Source organism: Camelus ferus, chromosome 17 (genome assembly GCF_009834535.1).
Source record: "Camelus ferus isolate YT-003-E chromosome 17, BCGSAC_Cfer_1.0, whole genome shotgun sequence".
Taxonomy (NCBI): Eukaryota; Metazoa; Chordata; class Mammalia; order Artiodactyla; family Camelidae; genus Camelus; species Camelus ferus.
The window spans coordinates 43,290,177-43,305,190 of record NC_045712.1 but is presented as its reverse complement, the minus strand read 5'-3'; the positions used below and the strand labels follow the sequence as shown (position 1 = coordinate 43,305,190).

Sequence of the window (15,014 nt, the reverse complement as noted above, 5' to 3'; positions counted from 1 at the left end):
AGTGTAAAGAAATGCAACTGATTTTTGTATGTTAATCTTACATCCTGCTACCTTGCCGAATTCTTTTATCAGCTCTAGTAGTTTGTGTTTGGAGCCTTTAGGGTTTTCTATATATAGGATCATGTCATCTGCATATAGTGACAGTTTTACCTCTTCTCTTGGTGTATTGGTGGGAGACGGTGAGCCAAGTGTCCTTCCACTCCGCCATCTTGGCACCTGCTTCCTCTTATCCATTTCTTAATTAAACAAGTTAAATTTCAACACTGCTATAAAATGTATGTCAAAAGAAATGAGTGGCCAGGGAGCAACTCAGTACCTTCTCTGCTGATCCGTACCCTCCTGAACAGCTGCTCAGACTCAGAAGCCCCTCGCCTTTTCTTGTCTCACTCACCGTGTGTCTGGACGCTTCCAGGAAGGCCTCAGATGGCCCTTCCTCGTTCCTTCTTTGTTTCCTTTGCACTCCGGGCCTTCGTGTGCGGGTGGGGAGAGGCAAGGCATATGTGTTTACATGGGAAGGGTACACACTCGCTGTGACTAAGGTCTTGCCTGGTGTAGACCAGTTGGCTTCTGATTTCTGTTTCCATGAAGATTCACTCCCCTTGCTCCTTCCCTCAGTTACTGGCTTTCAGGCTGGGAGCTCTTAAAACCATTTAAAATAATAAAAGGAAGAGGGGGCTATTACTTGATGTGTTTAGCAGTCTTCCTCACAGTTGCTTGAATTGACAGACTCCCTCAGATTTGGAATTGAATGTTTTCTTTAAGGCTTTGTAGTCCTCACACACAGCAGGATATTTAAAGTCATAATTTCAATAAATTTCAGAATAGTTGCCAACCATTTTCAGTGCAGGATAAGACTAACCTGCACCAAATTTGGTCAGGTTTGGAGTCCATTGCTGAGGCTGGGTTGATAATCTAAATGTTCTAAAATTGTGTATTCATGCATGTTATCTCATTTAATTCTAAAATAGTCTAGGGAGGGAGGCAGAGCAGTTACTGCTATCTCTGCTTTAAAATAAGGAAATGGCATGGGAGATGAGCCTCAGAGGCTCCTGGCAATTTAATGGGAACTTCCTAGCAATGAAAAACAGGCCTGGGTACCTGCCTTGTCAAGATGGGTCATTACTGGAGTGGCCTCAGCCGGAGGTCTGCTGCTGTGGGACAAGCACTGAGCCCTTAGGCTGAGGCTTTTTGCAGACAGGCAGTGTAGGGTCTCACAGAGGGAGTCACTCGCTGTCTGGGTGTGGGGAGTGGAGTGAGCACTTCTTTGAAGCCTGGAGAACTCTGCTGAGGCTCCCAGCAGCCAGTGGGAAATGTGTTCATCTTTTGGGGATATCATTTCCCTGCTCTGTAAACTGATGCTCCTCTGCAGCCCTTACTGGACTGTTGTAATGAGCACCTGAGACCCGTGTCTGAGGGGAAGGGCCCCTGCCTCAGGTCCTGCCCACCGGCACCTGTTTATACCCACAGCCCCAAGCAGGAAGCTGGTGGTCTGAGTTGAATGCCATGCGGGGACTTCTCTGAAGCTCGGATTTGGGGAGGTGGGCCAAAACCTGGCTGCTCCCTCACAGAGCTATGCTCCTGGCCCAGAATAGAAGTAAGATGCTTTCTGTTAAGGACACTCTTAGTTGCTCTCACTTGTGTGATTATTTCATCGTGGTTTCCAGCAGAGAGCCTTGCGTTGGGACGCAGGAGATCTTTGCTAAAGGAGTGACTGGGAGGGCGAGCCCGGGAATTTTTATTCTGAAGAGATATCAGAGTCGGAACCTCTATCAGACACCTTTGTTGAGTCCATGGATTTACCCGCTCCTCTGGGCACACTTTCGATTAACAAACAAGGTTAATATCTGGCCCAGTGTCCAGTCACGTGTTCCATGGAATTAGGCTCATCTCGGATTAGTAATGACCAAGTTACTTATCGCCAGTCACATTATTTTGATCTGTTAATTAAGGAAGAGGAGGAATGTCGTAAATTATTTGCTATCACTTGAATCTGAAAATGTGCTTAACGTTTTATTCTCAATTTTATTATATTTTCTTGGTCTTTGGTGAACAAACCAGGGCTTAAATGTACATATTCCCTATGGTTTGTCTCTAGATGACACTTTCTTTTGGTGCAGAAGATGAATTCAGCAAGCGTTAGTCGAGTGTCTTCTGTACAGAAATGCGCTGTACCAGGCCTGGAGGCAGAAAATGCACTGAGTGGGTTCAAACCCCCGTCTTGAAGAATGCCATGGGGTTGTGAGGGTTGTTTAGTGAGTTGCCGGCTGTAACATAAGGTGGGTGAGAGATGTTCTAGGACAGAGACAGAAGGCTACGTCAGCCAGGGTGATGGGGTGACATCTGCCTGGGAGGGCTTCTCAGTCAGCTCAGGCTACAGCCAGACGCCATGGTGCCCGGGGGCTGCGCATGGGGCCGTCAGGAACCAGAGGATGCCCGCCCTTCCTCGAGGCGGCTTTACTTGCCGCTTCTTGGAAAACTGTGCTGAGACCCACGGCCTCATCATGAACTCCGATATGGGGTTTGGCCTGGAAGCACAGAGGATTTTGTCCTGTTTTGCTGCTGGCAGAACGACGGGGAGGTGCCCAGCGACCTCCAGTGCGTAGTCAGGGGAGGAGTGAAGCACAGGTGCTTGAGGTCCTGGTCGGAGGCCGTGGCGGGTGCGTGGAGCCGCACGGAGCCCGGGGAGGAAAAGCCCCGCCTGCGCTCCGTCGCTCTGTCTCCCTCCCTGGAGGGAGCCCCGTGCGGGGAGCAGCCGCCCCCGCCTCCCCCGACCCCCGGCCAGGCTGTGCTTCGCTTCGGTGGCTGTGGGCGCATCAGAGCTGCGTTGGAAAATCTGCATGGAAAAAATCTCTGACCCTTTTTTAGTGGATTACATCGCTTCTCTTTCCTCCAGTGCCTCATTATTCAAGATTATTTGATGTCCTCCAGCTTTTAAAATAATCACTTTCCGCCTACGCGGAACATCCTGTAGAGACATTGAGTTTCCAGTGGGAACAGAGGGGAACACTTATTCTAAAAAATGAGAAAAATAAGCCTCTTTTTAAGGGGGGAGCAGAGACTTGCAGAACTTACATAATAATGTGAGAACTCACGTGCGATGCCCAACCTTGACAAAAGGTATAGTGAAAATGTGATATACAGGCTTACTGCTGTCCCAAACCCTGGCCCCGTTGTCTCCAAACCTTGGCCCCCGTCCCCTCTGTGGTGCTGGTGTGTTTACTTCTTTCATTAAGTGTATGTGTATGTACACGTACACACACATGTGCAGATATATGTTAGTAGATGCAAAATCATGTTTATAAAACATAAGTGGGATCTACAGGAGAAAACATGAGAATACCTGCTTAAAGAAACAGCACAGAGAGGGGAGGGTATATATAGCTCAGTGGTAGAGCGCGTGCTCAGCGTGCACGAGGTCCTGGGTTCCATCCCCAGTACCTCCATAAAATAAATAAACCTAGTTACCTCCCCTCTTCAAAAAATAAATTAAATAAAAATAAACTAATTAAGAAAAAGAAAAAGGAACAGCACGAGTCATCCCCAGTGCAGCCCTGTACTCCCCTTCCCTGTCCTAGACCCTCCCACCTCCCTCAGGATGACTACGACCCAACATTTTGTGACTGTTGTTTCCTTTTATTATAGTTTCACCACATGCATATGTAGCCCTATGAAATCTATTATCTAGTTTTAAGTATTAAATTTTATATAAAGGGAATTACACTGTATTTATCTGCAATGTATGTAAATATACACACACGTTCCTAAAATTCATCCATCCTGTTACATATGCTCTGGTTTACTTTCTCTGTTTGTGGTGGATTCCACTTCATGACTCTGCCACGTGTTCAGTCATTCATTCTGCTGTGGAAGGACATGTGGGGGCCTCAGGTGGCCTCAGCCCTGCCCTCCCTGCCCCTTCCCCAGACCTGAGTGGGTCAGGAACTTGGCATCCTGGCCAGGAGGCTCTGTGCAGGGAGTCCACTTACCTAGAGTTGCGCTGACTTGTGAAATGACAGATTGTCTTCCGAAGAGGGGTTGCTGAGTGTGTGGTCCCACCCACAGTGCAGAGAGTTGCTCTGCTCTGCTTTTTCTCCAGTGTTTGATATTGTCAGACTTTTTACCACTTTGGTGTTGGTGAAAGGGTATCTGATGGTGGTTTTTATTTGTGTTTCCCTGGTTACTAATGAAGTTGAGTAAGTATATGTCCTCTGTTAAGTGCCTGTTCAAGCTTTTTGTTCCCTTTGCTGTTGGCTTTTTGGTCTCTGACTTCAGGAGGTTGTTTTTTGTTTTTCTTTTTTTTCTAGGTAGTAATCAGTTACATGAAAATATCTTCCCTCAGTTTAGAGCTCGTGTGGTATTTTTTTTATGAAAAGAAATTCTTAGATTTAATGTAGGCAGATTTTGAGTTCATTAGAGATTGGCTTTTTAAATCTTACTCAGGAAGTTTTTTCTAACTCTGGGATAATTAAATATATGCTCTTACATTGTCGCCTAAAATGCTTCTATTTAAATTTCTAGTCCCCCTGGAATTTATTTTTGGTGTGTGGTGGTAAACTCGCAGTTTCCATGTGAGTATCTAACTGTTCCATTCCACGTGGTTATTGTCAGCTTGTTTGGATTTAGCCATTGTCATTTGCTCGTGATTCTTTCCCTCAGACTTTTCATGGGATGGGGCCTGGGATGGCAAACTGGGTTTTGCTTTGTCCAGTTCATCCTTACTTTGTTAAGTTTCTTTGCTGGGTTTAAAATTCCAGACTGGCAGTTATTTTTTCTTAGTGCATTGAAGGTGTTATTCTGTCGGTCTTGGGCTTCTGCTCTCACTGCTGAAAATTCAGCTGTCAGTCTTGTATTTTGGTACTTTGTGGAGTAATCTCTCTCTCTTATCTCTGAGTGCTTTCCAGATCTCTTTTCTTTAGTGCCCTGCAGTTTCTCTGTGTGGCAGATGTGGATTTTGTTGGGCTTTGTAGAGCTGAGGCTTGGTACCTTGTCATCACCGCTGGGATATTCTCTGATATTTTGTCTTGAGAGTCTTCAGTGATTGTCTCTCCCCTGTGCCCTGCCCCTTCTGGGACCTGAGTTACATATTAAGTATGAGTTACATACTAAGCCTCCACGTTGCTTAGTAAGCACTCATTCCTATTTCCCTTTCTTTGTCTCTGTGCTGCATTCTGGATAATTTCTTTAGATCTACCTTCCCATTAATTACCTTGCCAACTTTGTCTATTCTGTCAGTCTATCTTGATTTTAATTTCAATTATTATCCTTTTTATTTTTAGAAATTTTATTTGATTCTTTTGGAAATCTCTTTGATCATTTTTAATATAAATTATTGTTGTTTTTGTTTTAATTTTTAAGATTGAGTCAAAATAAAATTATTTTTCCCATTGTTTACCACGAAATTTTGATCCCCATTAGTATATTAAAATACAGAAGACCTCGTGTCACGTGACCTTGCCGAAGGTGCAGATGGAGACATCTCCACTTTCTTCCTCTCATATTTTTATACTGTTGCCTTTCCTTGCTTCATTACAGTGGTTGGGCCCCCCTAGTACAAGGTCAAATGGAATGAGTAAGCGTGGCCATTTGTTACCTTGTTCTCCGTTGTGGAAAGAATGCATTCAGTATTTCACCACCAGTCGTGATGTTCACTGTAAGTTTTTCATAGATGCCCTTTTCAGATTAAGAGAGTTATTTTCTATTCTTAGTTTGCTGAGAGTTTTCAATTATAAATGGTTGTTACCAAACAATTTTTCTAAATCCATTAAAATGTTAAAATGATCATATGATATTTCTCATTTATTCTGTTAATATGGTGAGATTTTTCCAAATGCTAAATCAGTTTTGCATTCCTGGCCCGATCCCTACTTGGTAAAGATACAGTATTCTTTTTCTTTTTAATGTTGCTGGATTTCAGTTGCTGATGTTCTGTTAAGGATTTTTGCATCTATGACCATGAAGGATATTGGTCTAAAGTTTTCCTTTTTTAAAGTGTTTTCCTAGGTTTGGTATTAGGGTTGTGCTGGCCTTGTGAGGTAGGAATTATTCCTCCTTCCTCTATTTTTTGAAAGAGTTTATGTAAGATTGGTGTTATTTCTTTTTTTTAAATTGAACTGTAGTTGATTTACGATACTGTGTTAGTTTCAGGTGTAAAGCAAAATGGTTCCGTTTTTTTATATATATGTATATAGTCTCTTCAGATTCTTTTCCATTATGTTTATTATAAGATATTGAATATAGTTCCTTGTGCTATACAGGAAATCCTTGTTCTTTATCTATTTTTTGTATAGTAGTTTGTTGACTGCAAACTCCAATTTTATGCCCCTACTCACTTTCCCCTCTGGTAACCGTAAGTTTGTTTTCTGTGTCTGTGAGTCTGTTTCTGTTTAGTAAGTTCGTTTGTACTACTTTCTAGATTACACATATAAGTGATAATATTTGTCTTTCCTTGATCATTCTTTATAGTCTCCTGCTACTTCTCAATGTTTTAATACCTCTTCAGCATACAGAACATACTTAGTTTATCATCTTTGTTGATTTTTCCAGTCTCTAAAACCTTGGCAGGTACAATTCTGTGATTTCTTCCGGATTCTGATTCTTGGTGCCTAGTTTCTTTGCGTGTTTTGTAGTTTTTTGACCACTAGTTCCTGGTACTTTATCTGTGAAGAATTATTTGACGTCTGAATCAAAGACGAATTTCTCCAGAGTGAATTTGCATTTGACTCTATCAGGAACAGTGAGCCTGGAGTCAGCTTAAACTGAAATCTCCACTTGAGGTTTTCAGGCAACCTGCTCAGCGTGAACTCTGGCTGCCAGTGGTCTCCTGTCACAGTCACCATTTCACACCATCCCTAGGCTTTTGTTTTTCGCTTTCTACACCTCAGAGTCCGCAGAAACTGAAGTTCATGATTCCTGTGGTTCCTCTGGTGTCTTTAGATACAGCTGGCTTCAGAGCTCTCGTTACTTCTCTGGCTTCCTGCTTTGTCTTGGATTGCAGTCTTTGAGTGTTCCTTAATCTTCTGGTAGTTCCAGGTTGCATTTGAAAGATGAGTTCTGACTTACTCCTCATTTGTGTTTGTTTTCAGCAAGAGGCTCAGTTTGGGCATCTTGGCTTGTCTGTCCCCTCTAGTCACAGCGCTTGGTGCTCTGGGTGGCGGAGAGGCGTGGGTGGGATGCCATTACTGACCCGTGCCTTGTTTTCCAGCTCTCCGGGAGATGCTGCGTGACCACTCCTTTGTGGGCTGTGTGAATCCTCAGTGGGCCTTGGCACAACATCAGACCAAGTTATACCTTCTCAACACCACGAGACTTAGGTAAATCAGCGCGTACGTGGAAAAGGCAGGGCTCTTAGGGAGCGGTCCTTGAGGCACAGGCGGGAAAAGTGGGGAGAGCAAGATGATGTAGTTGGAAAGGGCCCTGGCTTTGGAGTCACACAGATGTGGTTTCACATCTGGGCTCAACCATTTCCCATTGATGTAACCGTGGACAAGTTACTTTCCTAACTTGCTTCTCAGATTTTCTCATCTGTAAATTTGGGGTATTACGACTTAACTTGCAGGATTTTGTAAAGATAAAATGACATGAGACGCCTAGGATTTGGTAGGTGCCCGGAGCTCAGTAAATGTTGGCTGCTGTGAACCGGGTGTGGAGGACTTGGTGCTGGTGGAGAATTCTAGCATCTGCGGGGTACAGCAGGGGGCTGGTAGGGGTGCAGGAGGAAGGAGACCTGATGCCTCCTTTCCGCCTGGCTTTGGGGATGTAGTGGAGGCCTGTTCCAGCCGCCAGAGAGCCAGCGGGGTTGATGAGCGCACGAAGGGTGAGCCCCGCAGTGCTGTTTGCCCAGCACTTAACCAGCACTTAGCCGGCGATGTCTCCACTGACTGTTTCCAGGGACCTTGGTGGATGGCTCCTGTCGAGTATAGAACCTACATTATGCATTTTTGAATCAGTAGTATGGATGAGAGGGTGCTGCCACCCGGCGTCCAGTGGACATTGTCACTTGTCCATCGTGGGACTGTTTCCCACTAAGCCTTGCTGTGGCCTCGCAGTGCTGCTTGGCCCTGTGAGTGGGGCGGCCTCCGTACATTGCTTAGAGTTGGCACACGGGATTAAAAACCCATTTCAACCCCCTAATCTGGAACCTGGCCCACTCCAGAAACTTAGTGCCAGCACACCTACCTGCGGGATGTTCGGGACTCCTTCCTCCTAGGCTTAAAAACCGTTTTGGTGCAGCTCTGCTCAGGGGCATCGTCTTTGCCTTGAGAACCTGGGGGCTTGCACGGTGAGCTGACGTCTACTGATTTGTTGGGGAATTTTGCTCCCCTTTTTTCTCTCCCAGTGCGTCTAAGAGCGTGATTTCCAAGGTGCCGCATCGCAGTTGTTCAGGTCCTTTATTTCACAGGTACAGATCCAAGCCAGTCCCAGAACCTCAGCTCCCGATACAGTGTGAACAGTTTCCCAAGGAGACGGTGAACCAGGTTGAGAGTGCAGTCTCTAGACTGAATTCCTGCCCTTCCCACTTTCCTGACTCTGCCCCGGGACGCGGCAGTCACTGCGTGGGTGTCTCAGTGTCCCTGCTGTAACGCACCCAGAGCTGACGCTTTCTCTCCTTTGATAAGGAAAAGAAGGCTTTAAACAGGACCACTGTGGTTCAGATCACTTTCACAGCCACTGAGTATCACTTCGATTCTGAGTTTTTGTAAGTAGTTCAGTGTATTGTATACTTCGCAGCTGCTTTTGGAACGTTGCCAGCCAGTGCATAAACCGTACACCAGAGTCGTCTCATTCTGCCTTATGTTCACTTCTCATTACATAGGCATCTCCCTCCCCTCCCTGTGAGTCCCATGTTTTTTAAATGGCGAGTTGTAGAAGAAGTGATTTATGGGATTCTTTTCAAGTGAGGAAAAGCTAAGCAAGCAAAAACTTAACCTTATCACTACTGGGTGTGAAAACCTTTCACAGCACCAGGGGGTGGGGACAGAGCATGGGTGGTGACAAGCCAGATGTAGTCCTAGTGCTCTGACCTGAGGCGGAGACCGGCCACCATAGCCCCGGCCGGGGCCCCCGCTGGAGGCCCGGCTCCTGGTGGAACAGGAAGTCCCGGTGGATGGTTAGAAAGGCCCCAAATGAGGCAGAACATCTCTGTCCCCTCCACGTGTCAGGTTCTCTCTCCCGTCTTGTCCCTCCTGCTTGGCTCTCAAGCATGGATTACTCAGCTCTTCCTTAACGTCACTTCGTTTTTATTTTCAGTGAAGAACTGTTCTACCAGATTCTCATTTATGATTTTGCCAATTTTGGTGTTCTGAGGTTCTCGGTAAGTTTATTTCCTGCTTCTCATTTCTGAAATTTCAACAGCTGGTCATTTCTGAAAATAATAGCTCTACCTTGATATCTTATTTGTGGTGTATTACATTTTTCTGTATGATTTGCCCATGGAGGTATCTTTATAATCCGGTTTTATACAAAGCAGAACAGTCATTTGGTAGCCAACTTAAATGTTTATTATTATTATAGAAATTGATACATATCTACTTAAGAAAACTGGGAAAGAGATAAAAATAGAAATAAACATTCTCTAGAGCCCATGACCCAAACACAACCCCAGCTAACAATTTTAATCCATTTCTTTCAAGACTCTGTCATTGCCCAATTTTAATTCAGAGTTAAAACCCTACTGCTTACCTATGTAGTTTCAGATCTTTTTATGTTTGAAATAGTCTACAGAAAGCCTTCTGGAATTTTTATTGGGACTATGTTGAATCTGTAGATCAATTTGGGGAGAAAATCTTTTATTACATTTATCACTTAATATATCAGTTTTTTTGATGCTATTGTAAATGGCATTTTTTTAAAAATTGCCAATTGTTGCTAGTATATATAAATAGAAGTGTTTTGGTACATTAATCTTGTATCTTGCAACCTTGTTAAACTCATTTATTGATTCTATCAAATTTTCTGCATAGATGATCATAGAATCTGTGACTAAAGACATTTTTATTCTTTCCTGTCCACTCTGAATGCCTCTTCCTTTCTCTTGCTTGATTGCACTGGCAAGGACCTTAGTACAAGGTTGAGCAGAAGTGGTGAGAATGGAAATCCTTCTCTTATTCCTGATCTCGGGGAAAGTGTTCAGTCTTTGACCATGAAGTACACTTTCTGCCGTAGGTAGGTAGGGTTTTGTCTGTGAACCTTATGAGATTGAGGAGGTTCCCTTCGATTCCTTGTGTGTTTGGGGTTTTTATTCAGGAATGGATGCTGAATTTTTTCAGGTGGTTTTTCTGCATCTGTTCAGATAATTGTATGGTTTTCCTTTTTTTGTTAATATAGTGAATTACATTGATTGATTTTCATATATTAAACCAGTCTTGCATTCCTGCAATGAACTCTGCTTGTACATGGCATATTGTGCTTTTTATATATTATTGGAATTGATTTGCCAAAATTTTGTTTCCAACTCTTCCATCTATATTCACGAATGATACTGGTTTGTAGGTTTCTTGTCTTTGTCTGGCTTTGGTATCAGGGTAATGCTGGCCTCAGAGAATGAGTTGGGAAATACTTCCTCCTTTTCTGTCTTCCAAAAAAGTTAGTGTAGAATTGTTTATTCCTTAAATGTTTGGTAGAATTCACCAGTGAAGCCATCCAGGCCTGGAGTGTCCCTCTTGGGAATATTTTTGACTAAAATTCAGTTTCTTTCATAGATATAAGAGCTGTTCATGTTAACTGTTTCTTCTTGAGTGAGCCTTAGTATTGGGTTTCTTTCAAGGAATTTGTCCATTTAGGTTTGAAGTCTATTGGCATAAAATTGTTCATAATTTTTATTACTATTTTGATGTCTGTAGCTCTGTGGTGATGTAGTCTCTCTCATTCCTAATACTGGTAATGGATGTCTTTTCCTTTTAACTCGATCATTCTGGCTGAAGGTTTGTGAATCTGATCTCAACTGACTTCAGGTTTCATTGATTTTTCTCTGTTGCTTTCTGATTTCCATTTCACTTGATATCTGCTCTGATCTTTCCTTTCTTCTACTTATTTTAGGTTTAATTTGTTCTTCTGTTTGAGAAGCTGAGGTCCCTGCTCTGAGACCTTCCCTAGGGGGGGTGTCGCGTGCTCACCATCTCCCCAGGTGCTCCTTTGCCAGCTTCCTGCGCATTTTGATGAGTTGTTTTCATTTTCATTCAGTTCAAAATAGTTTCCCTTTTGATTTCTTCTTCGACCCTCACATTTTTTACAAGTATATTACTTAGTTTCTAATTACTTGAGGATTTTCCAGAGATCTGTTAATTGACTTCTAATTTAATTCCATTTTTGTCAGAGAACATATTTGAATCCTTTTATACTTATCGAGACTGGCTTGTTTTATGGCCCAGAATATGATCTGTGTTAGTAAATGTTCCATGTGCACTTGAAAAGAATTTGTATTCTGATCTTGTTGGGTAGAATGTTCTGTAATGGCAGGTATATCAAGTTAATAGTGAGGCTCAAGTCTTCTGTACCCTGATTTTCTGTCTACTTGTTCCATCAATTACCGGGGAAGGGGGCTTTGAAGCCTCCAAATGTAATTGTGTCTACTTCTCTTTCACGTTCTGTTTTATCCTTTTATATTTTAAAGCTCTGTTATTGAGTGCATAAACAGAATTGTTAGGTCTTTTTGTTCATTGACTCCTGTTATTATGAAAAAATAAGAACAGCATACTGTGGGTTTACAACATTTAGAAGTAAAATGTGTGACTACAGTAACAATGTCAGAAAGAGAAATGGAATGGAAGGCAATGTAGGCCATTTTTCACAATAGATTTCAATCTTCCTCATCAGATGGCTTACCTGAAATGTTATTCGCTTTACCCATAACTAAAGCAAGAGGGAGGGGAGCGTAAGGCAGTAGAAAGAAATGAACGATCTGCCTAATGATTTTTGTAGAAATAGGAAAGCTGCACAAAAGCAAAGGGCCTCCTCACTACCTCACTCTTCCCACCTGTTCCGTGGACTTTTGTCTGCCACATCTTCTCTGTTCAACTGGCCTTCTTTTGTGGAATTTCAGGTGTTTTCTTTGGGGGCTGGGGGATGAGTGTTAAATTTGTGGCTTCTCCCCTGCTGTTGTGATGATGATTTTGTGGGGAATCAGGCTTCGTTTGGATGCCCTGGTCTGCTCGCTGCTGAATGTCCTTGCTCCTTCCCAGGAGCCAGCATCGCTCTTTGACCTCGCCATGCTCGCCTTAGACAGTCCCGAGAGCGGCTGGACAGAGGAAGATGGTCCCAAAGAAGGACTTGCCGAATACATTGTTGAGTTTCTGAAGAAGAAGGCCGAGATGCTTGCGGACTACTTCTCTCTGGAGATTGATGAAGTGTGTGAGCTATTTTATGTCTCCATTGTATTCTTCAAATCAGAGTCAAGTTCTGTAGTTGGTCCAAGATGAGGGTGAGATGGCTGGGGCCCCTCTCAGAAGCAGCGTGTGCCTAGGTGACATTTTCTTCACTCCTCGTCTGCATTTCTAGGCCCACACTGCTCTGTCATCCACTGGTGCCCATTCCTGTTACCAGAGTGCAGGACCCCACCTGAGGGAGAGCGGAACCCCCCGATCCCCGCAGGCCATAGTGAATGAGGTTCTGCCTTGCCACTTGCTCCCCCTGTGTCTTCCTCTTATCCTGAGCTCTCTGGGGCTCGCCTTATGTGTTCTTTGGTTGGTGAGCAGATGCAAAGAAAAGGTGGTTCTGCTGCACATTAGGACAGAAAGCTCTTTTGAAGTGCTCAGCTCTCCTGCCCCCAGTGCCCAGCCTAGTGAAGCACCTGGTCTCCTGGAATGGCAGGTGTGAGGACCAGAGCTGGCGGAAGCACCAGGGAAGTGGAACTTGTTCAAACTAAACAGTAACAGCATTATTTCTTGTCCCTTTGTCCTGGCCTTTTTCCACAAGCAGGAAGGGAACCTGATTGGATTACCCCTTCTGATCGACAACTATGTGCCCCCTTTGGAGGGTCTGCCTATCTTCGTTCTCCGACTGGCCACCGAGGTGAGTAATGAAGCCAGTATGTGAGTGTGTGCTGGAGGGAGAGGGCACGCGGCCCCACCTTCACCTGGAATCACAAAGATGAAAAGGGTAAAACAGCCCAAGGCCCGTCTCCTCCTCCTCTGCCTCCTCCCCCAGCCGTATTCAGCAGTTCCAATTTATAGCTAAAATGCCTAAAAAGTCACATTGACTTTTTAAGTCTTTGATCTCCATTTAGAAATGAAGTGTGTTTAAAGCACATACCTACATTGATGTATTATATTCTCTTTGGACCAGGTGAATTGGGATGAAGAAAAGGAATGTTTTGAAAGCCTCAGTAAAGAATGTGCTCTGTTTTACTCCATCCGGAAGCAGTACGTATCCGAGGAGTCGACCCTCTCGAGCCAGCAGGTACCACAGTGATGCAGGTTGGCGCCCCCGGGCTGGGAGGGGCTCTTACACAACCTCAGATGATGAAACCTGCCCCTTTCTAAGGTCCTAGGGTTTCACTGCACGTGAGGTTTAAACACGGTGCTCAGCTCTTATTCATGAGTTTTATTTCCTTCTGAAATAATACCAGAAGGTGCCACTGCAGTGAGAAATGGGAGGCTGAGTTGGATTTTCCAGGGCTAGTGGGCCCAGATTTCCCATTGTTAGCCCGGACGCGTGTAGCCACCGCCTTCAGGGTCTGGGTCAGCCTCCCCAGTCCCTCCCAGCTCGTGCCTACTCCACATCTGACCACTGCATTGTCAGGAAAGCAGGGCTGGACTTAGGTCAGATCCCCAGCTCTTCTTACGGAAACTCAGCCTAACACAAAAGAGCCTTGGTTCCTTGGGTTCCGTGAGGTTTTCCATCACCAAGTATTTCGGAGGGTCTGGTTGGGTGGGGGAAGGGGCCTGAAATACTTCAGAGACGGTGCAGGTTCTGTGAGTCCCGTGACTTCTTTGGTTTCCCAGTGCATATAAAAGTTAGGTTTAGGTATACTGCATAGTCTGTTAAGTGCGCAGTAACATTATCTCTAAAAACACAATGCAGACCTTAATTAGAAAACAATGCTGTTAGAAAAGCGGCACCAATAGACTTGCTCGACGCAGGGTTGCCACAACCCCCCATCTCTCTGCGGTGGAGGCGGCAGGAGGGCACACTTTCCGGACAGTGCTGAGAGGATCTCATCGGATTGGAAACATTTACTTCAAGGGAAGGAAGGATGGATGAGAACGTATTTCCTCGTACATGAGGCAGCTAAGGCTTAGGTGTGGGAGAGGGAGGGTGGAGCACAGTCGTCATGTTTATTTTCATTTCTTACCTGTGGAGCTTTTTGGAAAGTAGAGCCACATTAAGACCCCAAAGTTAGTAGTCATTTAGGAAGGTACTTCCTGCGTCCGCCATGCCAAACCGCATTGTCAGGACCAGACATCGTGCTCAACCCTGCCTCAGTAAACACGCCAAGTGGAAACAGCTTTCACAGGGGAAAGGGCCACAAACTCGTGGGGGATTCTTTCCCACCACCTCATCTCCTGTGTGCAGGCCTGTAGGATCCCTGAGGTTGGCCTAGAAAGGATACTTCACAAGCATCAGGTCACACAGCCCACTGTAAACCACCGAGCCTTTCTAGGCCCAGTGCACATCACGCAGGAAACTGGTGTAGACGGTGATGTGAACGGTGAGGCCCATGACACCTAACTTGTCTCTTCCAGAGCGAAGTGCCTGGCTCCACTCCAAACCCCTGGAAGTGGACTGTGGAGCACGTTGTCTATAAAGCCTTCCGCTCACACCTTCTGCCTCCGAAACATTTCACAGAGGATGGAAATATCTTGCAGCTTGCTAACCTGCCCGATCTATACAAAGTCTTCGAGAGGTGTTAAATACGGTCACGAACGGACTCTGGGATGGGTGGTCCCTCCTTTGTGTCCTGACGTTCGTAGGGCTTAAGGTAGAAGACTCACGTCTGCCTTGTAACTAGTAGCACTCCTTCACGCATGGTGCATTGACTGTAAATAAATTGTCAGATGTGTCCTAACGTGATTCTTACT

General features: G+C 44.7%; 1 protein-coding gene across 7 annotated transcripts in view; it reads left to right on the top strand.

Moving 5' to 3' along the window:
• Positions 1-15,006, top strand: part of MLH1 (mutL homolog 1) — a 45,128-nt gene extending 30,122 nt beyond the window's left edge. For 2 of the 7 annotated variants that reach the window (XM_014562304.2, XM_006188351.2), the window contains exons 14-19: positions 7,202-7,310; positions 9,247-9,310; positions 12,177-12,341; positions 12,913-13,005; positions 13,279-13,392; positions 14,679-15,006. In XM_014562304.2, the coding sequence (XP_014417790.1) occupies positions 7,202-7,310; positions 9,247-9,310; positions 12,177-12,341; positions 12,913-13,005; positions 13,279-13,392; positions 14,679-14,846 (713 nt within the window). In that variant the 3' untranslated portion in view covers positions 14,847-15,006. Of the gene's footprint in view, positions 1-7,201; positions 7,311-8,335; positions 9,311-10,051; positions 10,162-12,176; positions 12,346-12,912; positions 13,006-13,278; positions 13,393-14,678 lie in introns of those variants that run through there. The other 5 variants (XM_032459244.1, XR_004312381.1, XM_032459245.1 and 2 more) reach the window with 5 other exon arrangements.
• Positions 15,007-15,014: the final 8 nt, after the last annotated feature.